The sequence below is a fragment of the Ooceraea biroi genome, chromosome 6 (genome assembly GCF_003672135.1).
Source record: "Ooceraea biroi isolate clonal line C1 chromosome 6, Obir_v5.4, whole genome shotgun sequence".
In the NCBI taxonomy this organism is placed as follows: domain Eukaryota; kingdom Metazoa; phylum Arthropoda; class Insecta; order Hymenoptera; family Formicidae; genus Ooceraea; species Ooceraea biroi.
Genome location: NC_039511.1, coordinates 16,397,056 through 16,408,850, shown reverse-complemented (window position 1 = coordinate 16,408,850; position 11,795 = coordinate 16,397,056). Strand labels below are relative to the sequence as shown.

The following is an 11,795-nucleotide window of genomic DNA, read 5'->3' as shown; positions in this document are numbered from 1 at the left end:
TCTCTCTCTTCTTGCATATTCTCGGATTATTTTTTCATTGTCCGCAAAACCTCAACCGCGAGAAGAATCGGGAATGTGCGCAATTGTCAGACGCGAGTGACGTGATCACTTCAAAGAAAAAGTATGGGAAAGAAGCGCCATTTACGAGATTACTTATGGTTGCCTGTTGATAGTTGATTTTTCACGACGAATTCGTGAATTTGTGAAAACGCAGAAGTGTTATCATAGAGGCTTCAATTTTACAAGGCCAAAGACGTAAGTACAGAGATAAGAATGTCAACAAAGGCTAGGCAACATCAAATTAGAAGACCTATGAAATCATTAGCGATACCGATTCTGACACCTTTACACTTGCACTTTCGTAAACTTTTAACTGTACTACTTTATATTTCCAAGAAAAAGAAGAAACTGTTCTCTCTTTTAATTCAAATACAGAAGTGCAGTTGAGATGAATAGCGCCATGCTATCTTGCGCAGAAGCGGTACTCTCTCTCTCTCTCTCTGCGATGCGGTGCGGTGGGGTGCGAGGGCAGATAATCGGTGCACGGTATGGTGGGAGCGAAACCGTTCACGGGGATCGGCGGTAAAGCGTTCGCTCGCTCGCTCGTAGAAAACAAGTTCGCGAGTATAACGGCCGCGTACGTTCGCGTTTCTCGATACTATCGAGACCTCCCTGCGTTCCCTGTCAGTGTGCTACACCTGCACCCGCCGAGAATCTGTTATGAGAGTGTCGAACGTATACGGGATACGCGAGTGTAGGTAGGATTCGCGTACGCGAATGCCCGGAGGGTAATCAATCCCGTGTGTGAGTGTGGTGTCCGTCGTGTCGCACGATTGCCAGACGGGCGATCGCGACTGACTTCGCATCGCACGGCTAACTTCACAGCGTCGCTTGTGAACGAAGCGCGTTGCAAAGCGCGATTTATCGAGGTAGTCGATAAAGGGTGGCCAGCCTTGTCGGCTGGGCCTTTGTCGATTACGTGGAAAGAGGAACGAGAGCGTCCGCAGAGGTGTGAGTGCCCGCAGCGTGAACGGATTGGCAAGGCCACATCGTGCGTGCGCGTATGCTGCAATATCTGGAGAGGACCACTGCGAATGGGGGCACGGGTACGTCACCGAGGCGAAAAGGAAAATCCGCGAGACGCGAGCTGAAACGTGTCGCGTTACCGTGATTCATAATTCAGGCTGGCCTAATTTCGCGTGCGCTATGCGTGCCTGTTCGGTGCTCCGAACGGAGCGGTCAAGAAGGAGCCTTATGTTTATTCGCGATGCAATGGCGCGAGGCGATCCTCACGCGTCTGCGACGTGCGTAGGTATCTGAAATTACACGGGAACGCGATCACGGTTAATATCGATTCACACGCGTACAATCTCACGATCGCGACGTGCGCGTTTACGCGACTCGCACGCGCTTTCTTTCTCTCCTTCCCTTTCTCCGCTCCCTCCTCCCAATATGTCTCGAGATAACGCGATGCGTGATCGCGTCGATGATCAATCGCGATCGAGTCAATTCGTTGCTAACGTCACTCGTCGCGGAAAATAAGTCACGGTGTTTGTATTATCTGTTATCTGACAGGTTGACATATGAATGGTGTCGCGGTCACAGGGACACAGGCCTCGTACGTGAATTCTCTGGTCAAGATGTCAACGACCACTGATGTCAATGACTTGGCAGACACCCCGAAGGAAGGAACACCGATCTTCCTGCAGACACGCGCGGCCCAGGGTATCGCCGGTGTATTCGTATGGGTGGCACTCTTTCTCACTTGCCAACAGGTACCTGTTGTCAAGCTGTCAAGTAGTCAAGAGATCGATATATGTCATATATATATATATATATATATATATATATATATCATCTCTATTCTTGTCGTTTGCAGATCTATCAGCATCTGAGGTGGTACACAAATCCCACGGAACAGAGATGGATAGTGCGGATCCTATTTATCGTGCCCATTTATGCGACATATTCCTGGATCTCGCTGTTGTTCTTCAACAGTGAGAGTTACTATGTCTACTTCTTCACGGTGCGAGACTGTTACGAGGCGTTTGTTATATATAACTTTCTGTCACTGTGCTACGAGTACCTAGGTGGTGAGGGGAATATTATGTCGGAGATCAGAGGCAAGCCGATACGTTCCAGCTGCCTGTATGGTACCTGTTGCCTAGTTGGGAAGACATATACCATTGGCTTTCTAAGATTTTGCAAGCAAGCCACCCTACAGTTCTGTTTAGTTAAACCAGTCATGGCGTTTGTCATCATATTCTTGCAAGCCTTCGGCCATTACAGAGATGGAGATTGGTCTCCCGATGGTGGCTACATTTACATCACTGTAATTTACAATATCAGTGTGTCGCTTGCACTTTATGGGTTGTTTCTATTTTATTTCGCTACAAGAGACCTGCTGACGCCATTCGAGCCTGTGCTCAAATTTTGTACAGTGAAGAGCGTGATCTTTCTGTCATTCTGGCAAGGTAACATTTGAATTTCATTAAAATTTTACACGATTCTCGTCTCGAGTATATAATTAATAACAATATAAAAAACACAAAATATATTTCTCCACACACAGGAGTATTACTAGCCATTTTGGAAAAGGCAAATGTCATTTCACCCGTTATAAACAGTTTGGGTCAATCAACAAGCGCTGGTACTGTCTCTGCTGGTTACCAAAATTTTCTTATCTGCATTGAAATGTTGTTTGCCGCTGTAGCTTTGCGTTATGCGTTCCCGTATCAAGTATATGCAGCTGGCTGCGTTACTGACTCTAGAGGTAGAAGCGTGACGATGCAAAGCATCAGTAGCAGTTTAAAAGTACGTATATGCAGGATAATCTCGCAATCTTGTAGAAATTCGCATTTTTCTAATCGGTTCAATTCAACACGCTGTCCGTCTATAAATATTTTGCAGGAAACTATGAATCCAAAAGATATTATGACCGATGCCATCCATAATTTCCATCCACAGTATCAACAGTACACGCAGTATAGTGCTGGTACGTATCGAGATTTTTCTGTCTTCGATTCCTATGTTATTCCTCTGTTATTTTTTTGCCTATTGCTACATAATTATTTATTAGTGTACGTACATTTGTATCCATGTCGATCGATCGTATCGTACATACATTTAGAAATTGTTCAATTTTCATCCAGCATGATGTCTGCGAAAGATTTCCGTTTATTTATTATTTTTGTTTGTATCTTGTATAGAGATTATTCTTTCTTTCATTAATTCATAAGGTAATGTTACAGACAATTGACATAAAAACAAATTTATGATATTAAGCGTTTCTCAGGATTATAGAACAAGATTATTTAACGTGTTATACGTCAATAATATAACATTGTGTATAAAATGATATTACGTACACGTTTTATTCGAGATTGCAAACGCTTTGATTATAGGCTTTAGCTTCTTGTACATAATTTATATTTCACTTGCATTTTCTGGGACACTTCACTGCTGACCAACGCGGGCACCGATATTAATCCATTGTATACACGCAACTAATTTTATAAAATTGCAAATCCGAAGTTACACCTTCGCACAAAAATGTACGCTTCCAAGAATAGTCTACTAAAAAATGTATGTCACTTATATGAAGAACTAGCCGCATAAATTTTCCTTAATGTGTGCCGATTTGTACGAATTCAACAATTATTTTGAAGGCACTTTTGTTTACTATTTTTCAGACGTTAGTACCAACTTGCCGTACGAAAAGCTATGACAGTGAGGCGTCACTTTTTTAAGTTCAAGAAATTGGACATCGAGCTTTGCGCGCGAGTTTAAATGAGGATCGAAATACACACGATACAGCACTATACACTTTGCTTACGGGATTATGCAATGACTAAAAAATCGGCATCGGGTCCCCAAGGGGCATCGATAAATGAATTTTCTGCAGAAATTCCGAAATATAGAGGAGTTATATTTAAAGTATTATCGATATTATACGTATTATATGCATATATGACACATACGTCTTGCGATTAACAAATTCTGCTGTAAAATAGAAGTTAAGCACTTAACGTAAGGAGAGCATTTAGAGGAAGGAAAAGAAAATAAAGAGGGAGAGAGTGATGTACTTCTCTATAGTGTTGCTCTATAATGTAAAAGATAATGTTAGGTATTGGTTGGAGTATCATTTTGATTTTCTTTTTTTTTTAATAACTCACAAGTTTCATTTATGAATTTATTATCTATAAATTTAATATGACATTCATTTTATTGCCTTTTTTTTTATTCCTGTCACATAGTACCATGTAGCATGCGAATATGGAGTGTGAAACAGCCGAGCATGCAAGCACATCACATTGTCTACTTTCTCAACAATGCGTATTTCCGCAATATTATCACGGTCCCCAGCTGCTTGCGGTTATTTTACTTCCTACTTTGATAATCTGCATGACCTCGTATTACGATTACGTCACATTAATACATTTTTTTCTTGCACTTATGTATGTCATGTGTACACGTATATAAAGGTCTAATTTTGTTCTGATTAAACCCCTCGAGCAACTTATCCTCGCTATCTGCTGTGGATGCAATTTCGATTTGTGTTACTTTGCTCTGCTCGTGCGAACGCGTTATTGAAAATTTCCTAACAAGAGATTGAAACCATTATAATTCTATCGAGTTCAGATTTCTATATCACGTTAAGCGCGCGCGACAATCTTTTCACTAATGTATTTTTATCTTTATTCACTAATGAATAAAACATTTGTGACAAACAAGACATCGGACAAACTAAACTCGTCTTTATGTAGAATTATATCGGTTCTGTTTCTTAATTGCGTCAAGAAAGCAGAGACTCTACAAGAACGTTCGGAATGTAAATGTGACATTTCGGCAAGAATTTTCCGTTACATCATAATTTCGCGATTGCAATAAAAGCGAACGTGTGTGTAGGACACGGCCGTGGAGTTTTGTATTCACGTGTGGCCGTTCGACCAATCGCGATGCATTGGTCGATCGACATATGTCTGACATGTTTGCCCGCTGTAATACTTAACGTGATGTAACAATTAGGAGGCCCGAAAGGACAACGTGGTATGCGAGTATCCAGCTTCGATCCAGATGATCCGCAAAATATGCCGGTACCACCACCGCAAAGGCGAAACGTCTCTCATCAGCGCGTCGCCACGATTTCGCAAAACTATAACGAGAAAACGATGTTGTTGAGCAGCGATGATGAATTTCAATAAAGCACACACGCACGCACGCTCGCACGCAGATGCATGCGCGCACATGCGTTTTAGAGAATGTGATTTAAGCCCGGATTGTATTGACGGATGTTGCATTACAATGCGGGACTTCCATGAGACTCCCTAGAAACCCGCTTTCGAAACATAAAAGAGAAAAAAAAAGATACCTTTTAAGCGATTACGCGCGAAACGAAATGACTTACGTAGAAACGCAATGTTCTCTCGGGAATACAAAACAGATACAGATTAGCAAGGATGAGGAAAAGATATATCGCGTGGGGTGTAAGAGCGCATTACGCTACACTGTAATAGTTCCATAATGTTACATCCATGTTAATTATATATGTATTATGTTATAACATACGAGTAAATAGTATAGAAGATATTTATTTTAATATGCTGAGGCGTGTTTGAGGCAGTGTTATCTATATACCTGTGGCTCTACTCTCTCTACGACACTGTATAAGAGATTAATTGCACGATAAAAAAGTAACTCTTCGTAAATAAGTGAATGTAATTATATAGTACTTAATTTTATAGAATCACAGTTTCCTTGGATTATGATCGTTCGTGATACGTCTACGTCGACACATGTTTACACTTTTTATTTTCTTTCTTTACTTTTAGTTGCGTTCAGTTTGAATTCTCGCATTTATATCCGTAGAAAGTCTCGGAGCTTCAAGTAGGAGCCACAAAAATGTTTGCGTCCTTCTCTACAGTCTTGTAAAATTACTTCTCTTCTTTAGTCCTACGAGATTCATACATGTATATATCATTGCAGTAGATTATCGATAGATTCTGAAAACGCAGGAGAGTTGACGAATATCTCATCAATGAGAGCCTTTTAATAAAAAGAAAAAGAAAACAAAAAGAGACAAAGAAATTATATAATACATTATACGCGCAAAAAAGTGCAAAGACAATTGATGGGTATTGTGTCAGATGTGAATAAAAATTTGGTATTTGGTGTCTTTATGTATATAACTGTGTAATAATCCTCATATTTTTTTTAAAACATAAGAGAAATGGGAAATCTATTTTATATGACAGCACACGGTACTCAAATCTTTCGTTGCCGTTTAAGAACAAAAGAAACGAGTAAGGAACAAATAAAAACAAATCTGTGAACAAATTTTATTGTCCTACTACATCTCAGAATAAAGAGACGAAATGATTATATGCATAGAATATTATTTATTTACAAGTAAAACATCTGTTAATAATATCTCAAACTTGTAGAGAAAATATACATACATCTATTTATATATGTATAGAATAATTTATATGTATATATAAGAAATTTTAATTACATAACTATATCGATAATAATCTATCGAAGCTTTCTTAAAAATATATTAGTCAACTTGAATATCGTACTATTATTGTTAGAAGAATAATTTAGTATGTTATCAACAGCCTTTTTAATTTTTGGCAAAAAAAAATAAAGGTATAATATTGTACAAACTCGAATAACATAATTTATTTTTAGGATCGCGGTAATGTTAAAGCACCTCCAATTGTGAAGTCGCGTGAATCTATAGAATCCAATTACCAACCAATCCAATACGATCTATTGTTAGTCACAATTTTTTTCCAACCGTGCCAAGGAGATTCTAGGTTCTCGCGTGACGGTAACGTTTCCGGAAGAAGTACGCTAGTGTCTCTCGATTGCATGCCTTTTGATGTCGATCTCGTCGTCACATTCGGTACTAACGATGTCCTGTGTTCTCGCGTTAATGCACTCTCGTCGTCGTCGTCGTCGTCGTCCTCCTCCTCCTCCTCCTCTTCTTCCTCCTCCTCCTCCTCGATATCTTGATATTGTAACTCGTCGTCCATGTAGACGACCACGTTGTTGTCCTCGTTATTCGTGTACTTGTCGTATTCCTCGGCGACATCTCGCTTCGTCACTTTACTCGTGCTGACGAACGCGTTCTCGATGATCTCTGTGTCATTCCTGATAAGCGGCTTAATTATAGGCTTAAAACCTATCGACCTGAGCCGCGCGATCCGCAGATCGCTGTCGAACATGTGCACAGGAACGAAAGCTGATCCTCTGTCCTGCATGGAACCCGCGCCGTGATTGTGACAACACACGTTACCCTCTGTAAATGCAGAAGCATGACAAAATCGCGACGTCTGCCCAACTCGGGATCTCCGATTGCCGCGTACGACGTCGGATTCTGACTTCAGTTCCTTAAATTTAGGCCACTCCATCTTCAAAATGGCTCTGTGATCGTCCAGGTGTCCGATAACGTAGATTTCCGGCTCGGAGATGAGCCTGCACTGCGTCGTCGCGTCCGTCGTGTTGGGCTTCTCGACTTGGGCTTTTTTGCGGAAACAGTGTAGATGCGGTGTCTGAGCAGGGCGATGCGACAAAGGGACCGCCGTTCGCGCCAGTTTCTTTCGCAGGTTTCGGTCGAAGGAGGTTTTAGAGACGTTGCGGTCCTCGACGTTGATCGTTACGGTTTTATTCTCAGTCCTCTTGCCCTCTTTCCTCTCGTTCTCGTCATTACCGCTGTAACTGCAATTTTGAGAGTTATTATTGTTGTTGGCAGTACTTTTGAAATTTTTCTGCTTTTTGATCGAGTTATTGACATCTTTACTATTTGCGTGCAAAGTATTAGACACTCTGTATCTGTCCTTGGCTTGTCTGTCTCTGGCACGTTGACGACTGACCTTGGTCAGCTTGCTCTTCCGCTTAAAGGTAGACTTGTATCGCTTGCTAGGCGAGTATATTACGGTACTGCAACACTTTTTGTTCGCGTACGTACTGTTTACGCATCGTAATCTCCTGTTTCGGGGCCCGCGCGGTATAGGACCGAAATTAGCGTCTATAGACAAATTGGCAACCTCTCTGTCCCGTTTCTTGTACCTGTTCTTCTTGATAGACGAGTTGGAAAATTTCTGCTTGACCAACACGTCTTTGTCAGCTCTCAGACGAGTCTTCACGTCGTTCGAGCTACGAGTGTGCCGCGTGATAGCCCGAAGCGACGTTTGCACGTGGAACGACGATAAGTATTCGTTTTTCTTGGATACGTTATTCCGACTGCTTACTCTCGCGTTACCATTACGTTTTTCACCCGCGTCATTGCAAGGCTGACGGTCCACGCTAGGTAATACTTTATCTAATTTTCCTGTATCCGATTGCTTTGTCACTTTCCAAGCTAATCGCTTTGATCTGGAATATCTGCAGTATCTTCTGTTGTCCAAGCAGGCGACGTTCTCCTTCACGTTTTCCCTCTTAAGATTCACTTTTGGCAATTTGGCGCAAGTCTTATTCTCGGTATCCAGAGTTGTCGTCTTTGACGTGTTCAACATTGCACATTCTTCGAGAGTCAACCCTATCACATTTCCAATCAACATCTTGGACAAAGGATGATGCTTCTCCTTGTTGATCAAATTCAATATCTTGTCTGGCGTCAGAGAGTCCAACGATTTTATGTTTTGCGCGCAGAGCGGAACTTCACTCGACATCTCCGCAGCGTCATGGCGTGGTTTAGCAAGTCTTTCGTCTTGCGTCGTGATCGAATCACTTGGTGGCTCATCCGTAGAACCTAAATTCTGTACCGATTTATTAAATGGACTCGATTTCTGTACTGATCCATTTAGGGAACTTAGTTTTCGTGCCGATTCATTGGACGAGTTTAATTTGTGCTCGTTCGAATGTCTCTGAGTATCCTGAATTTTGTCCTTGCAGTCAATCGCGTTATCTGCATCACCGTTGATGGTATCTGGCAACGAAGACGCTGGTTGTGAATATTCCAGCGAATGTTCGAGCACCGCGCAAAGATTCCTTCTCCGTTTAACCACCGGACATGCAATTTCGCTTGTGTTTTCGGCTGCGTTTGTGGTTTCAGCCACAAGGTGCCCATTACAGGATACGCTCTCGCTTAGCGAAGGCTTAGCTCGCGTCTTATCCGTGTCCATCCTTGCTGGGATCTTGCTGTCTTCTTTCAGTGGCGTACGAACACTTTCTACGTCCAGCAACGTGCGATTGGCAATGTCCAGCGACTTGGTCGGTTTGTGTAACATTGTCGACACGCTCTTCTTTGCGTCTTGCGCGTTATGCGACGACTCGTACAAGCCCATACGTATCGAGATGTTTGTACTGTGAGTTTTAGTAGTCGATGCACCAAGGCACGTTAGCGTCTTTCGATCAGGTACAGAAGTCGAGATCGCGTTCTCCACGTTGTTCGCTGGCTTCTTAAAGACATGACGCGTGACGATTGAGCTTTCAGGTGTAGACTTCCTGCTGGTGTCAATCAACGACACAGTTTTCAACGTTTCCACTGGTAGACTCTCACGGTCGTCCCTCTGGCTAAATTTCCGTTTCCCGTTGAGCGAACATCTTCTCAGAGCGTACGCGTTCGAACAAATTGATCTTGTTGAGAACGGGATACAACGTTGCGCAGAAGAGAGATTTCCTGCAGCGTTGCTGCTCCAGCTCGGTGACTCCTGATCGATGAGACGTATCAAGGCGAACTTGTTGTACTTGGTTCCATCCGAAGCCGCACCTATCCAACAGCCTATGACTATGTAGAGCCCGTCGTATCTGTAACCGGTATTAGGCGCGATATCGTCCTGCAGATTGTAGCTTCTGATTAATCTCAACGGTATCTGATTCTTGTAGTTGCAAATGAACGGATCCACGTTGGGTTGCTCCTCACAATACACCTGACCTGTGAGCGTGAGAAAATCACCAAAATCGACATCCTCGTTTACGTTGGTAGACGATGTGCAAATCGAGATGACACCAAACGGTCCTTCATGTATATCAGCATCGAAGGGCTCGTGTATGCAATCCCTGGAGCAGTCCATACGTATGCCCCACCAGGATCCTGGTGGAAATCCTGGAACTGGGCCATACAAGCCGCTCGTAATCTAAGAAGAACACACAACAAACATTATCGCGTGCAATGACTTGATAAGGGGAATTTATCACAGCAACCATGATGCATACCCTGCGATTGTAGCATGACTGACTGAAGTGTTCCAGTTCCTTCAGCAGGCTCAGCTTTGCGGCTTGATTGAGCTCATTAAACAGTTTGTTCAGATCTTGCTTAACCTGATCCTTTCCCTGGAAACGTTGACAACAACAATATCAATAAACGCAACGCTAACGCCAACGCTACAGGACGATGCGGGTAGGATAGACAGGATACGGGATCAACGGACAACCCCCTGGTAGGATCGCATCGATGGTATACCTTATGGCGCAATACCTGGTTCTTAATTCGTGCCTCGAGCAGCCTCTTCTCGTTCTCCCGAGTCGTGTTCGCGCAAATGATCCTCGAGACGTCGTCACTCGCCCTCGCCATTTTACAAACGACCAGGATCACAAGCTGGCCGCGTATGCTGAGATGCGTTCCGCAATCGAGGCAATTCGCTCGCTCTCCATTCGGGGTTCCGACGAGTCCGTGCCTCGCGAATGCAAATGGCCGCTATCGCGCCTGTTCCGTCGATAACTCCCGATAACTCTCGCGGTGCGTAAATTAAAGATCTGTCCGCTTCTCGCCGCATCACTTAATTTTCACTCATTTTCGTGCGATCTTCCTTCTTCACTTGACGACTGAGCCATTCCGTTTCCCTTGAAATACGGTAAAATGTCAGTAAAACGAACTCGGCATTACGAGGATCGCGATGAATCAGTTGGCGAGGTTTCGAGATTGGATTTGGAAGAGTAGCGGAACGCGCGCGTCTCGCCACGCTTAAATCACGGCGTTTTGTCGAATTTAAAACAGGTTTGTACGGTGTTGAAAAAATCCTGGGAAATTCTCTCGTGAGTCTGAAGGCTTCTGGCGTTCATGCTTTAATGGATCTTTTTCGCATTTTTCGTGGAAAGTGAGATGGATATGTAGAGAGTCGGACACTTCTTGAAGCAGGGAAATGGAAATAAATATAGAAAACATTATTAGAGTGAAATTAAAAGTTCATTATTATTATTAAACTAGCATCATGCATTCGAAACTGAAAAGTTACCGAGTCCATAATTTAATTTATTATAATTAACCATGATTTAACGATTTTATCAATGCTCGGAGATCGTATACATATATAAAAAAACTATAACGAAAATAAAATAAAATAGTGTTACGCGCAAATTGAATAAATCAATTTCCAAATGTCAATTTAAATTTTCCAGGAGAATGATTACGCGTATGTGCGTATGTATGTGTGATATGTCAATACACATGTATGCATATATACATCACATACATATAGGTCAAACATTTCGTCCATGGAGTAATGCTGCGTTGGCAGTAAAGGTGAAAGAGATGGTTTAGGAAGACACACTGTCTCTCTCTCTTTCTATTCTGCGTCATGTCTGCACGAGATAGAACGAGACGGAAGAGTATCTCTGCAATATACCTTCATTGAATTGCCATGCAAAAAAACACGAATGCTTGGACTGTACAGTGTTATGCGTATATGTATCGTACGCCTACTATGTGCATATATATATGTGTGTGTGCGTGGTGTGTGCGTGCGCGCGCAATAAGTTCAATATGCAATAACAAGCGGACTTTCAATAGTTTAAAGCAGAAGATAAAAACAAGGCTTGACAGAAGCGAAGGTGCGAGGCACAATTGA

The 11,795-nt window shown here is 42.5% G+C and overlaps 2 protein-coding genes across 5 annotated transcripts; one reads left to right on the top strand and one right to left on the bottom strand.

Annotated features, from left to right (window-relative positions):
* The first annotated feature begins 124 nt into the window (after positions 1-124).
* On the top strand, positions 125-6,383 carry LOC105284528 (transmembrane protein 184B). 3 transcript variants are annotated; one of them, XM_011348119.3, is made up of 6 exons: positions 125-255; positions 1,576-1,775; positions 1,880-2,474; positions 2,573-2,814; positions 2,911-2,995; positions 5,029-6,383. In XM_011348119.3, the coding sequence occupies exons 2-6, from the start codon at positions 1,584-1,586 to the stop codon at positions 5,202-5,204; spliced, it is 1,290 nt and encodes a 429-aa protein (XP_011346421.1). In that variant the 5' UTR covers positions 125-255; positions 1,576-1,583; the 3' UTR covers positions 5,205-6,383. The 3 variants fall into 3 exon arrangements, with proteins under 3 accessions (XP_011346421.1, XP_011346420.1, XP_011346422.1); XM_011348118.3 differs by lacking the exon at positions 125-255 and adding an exon at positions 543-1,106; XM_011348120.3 differs by lacking the exons at positions 125-255; positions 5,029-6,383 and adding exons at positions 543-1,106; positions 3,693-4,222.
* LOC105284527 lies at positions 6,325-11,753 on the bottom strand. Of its 2 annotated transcripts, none has more exons than XM_011348116.3 (3): positions 10,412-11,753; positions 10,165-10,281; positions 6,325-10,085 (listed from the first exon to the last, which is right to left on the bottom strand). In XM_011348116.3, the coding sequence occupies exons 1-3, from the start codon at positions 10,520-10,522 to the stop codon at positions 6,753-6,755; spliced, it is 3,561 nt and encodes a 1,186-aa protein (XP_011346418.2). In that variant the 5' UTR covers positions 10,523-11,753; the 3' UTR covers positions 6,325-6,752. The 2 variants fall into 2 exon arrangements, with proteins under 2 accessions (XP_011346418.2, XP_011346419.2); XM_011348117.3 differs by having other exon boundaries at positions 10,427-11,750.
* Between the last annotated feature and the right edge of the window lie 42 nt (positions 11,754-11,795).

Excerpts from the sequence above, each read along its gene's own strand:
- LOC105284527 (XM_011348116.3), bottom strand. The coding sequence starts at position 10,522 with ATGGCGAGGGCGAGTGACGACGTCTCGAGGATCATTTGCGCGAACACG. Across the intron at positions 10,282-10,411 it reads ACCAGGTATTGCGCCATAAG|GGAAAGGATCAGGTTAAGCA; the intron begins GTATACCATCGA and ends CAACGTTTCCAG. Across the intron at positions 10,086-10,164 it reads AGTCATGCTACAATCGCAGG|ATTACGAGCGGCTTGTATGG; the intron begins GTATGCATCATG and ends TGTTCTTCTTAG.
- LOC105284528 (XM_011348119.3), top strand. The coding sequence starts at position 1,584 with ATGAATGGTGTCGCGGTCACAGGGACACAGGCCTCGTACGTGAATTCT. Across the intron at positions 1,776-1,879 it reads TCTTTCTCACTTGCCAACAG|ATCTATCAGCATCTGAGGTG; the intron begins GTACCTGTTGTC and ends TGTCGTTTGCAG. Across the intron at positions 2,475-2,572 it reads CTTTCTGTCATTCTGGCAAG|GAGTATTACTAGCCATTTTG; the intron begins GTAACATTTGAA and ends CTCCACACACAG.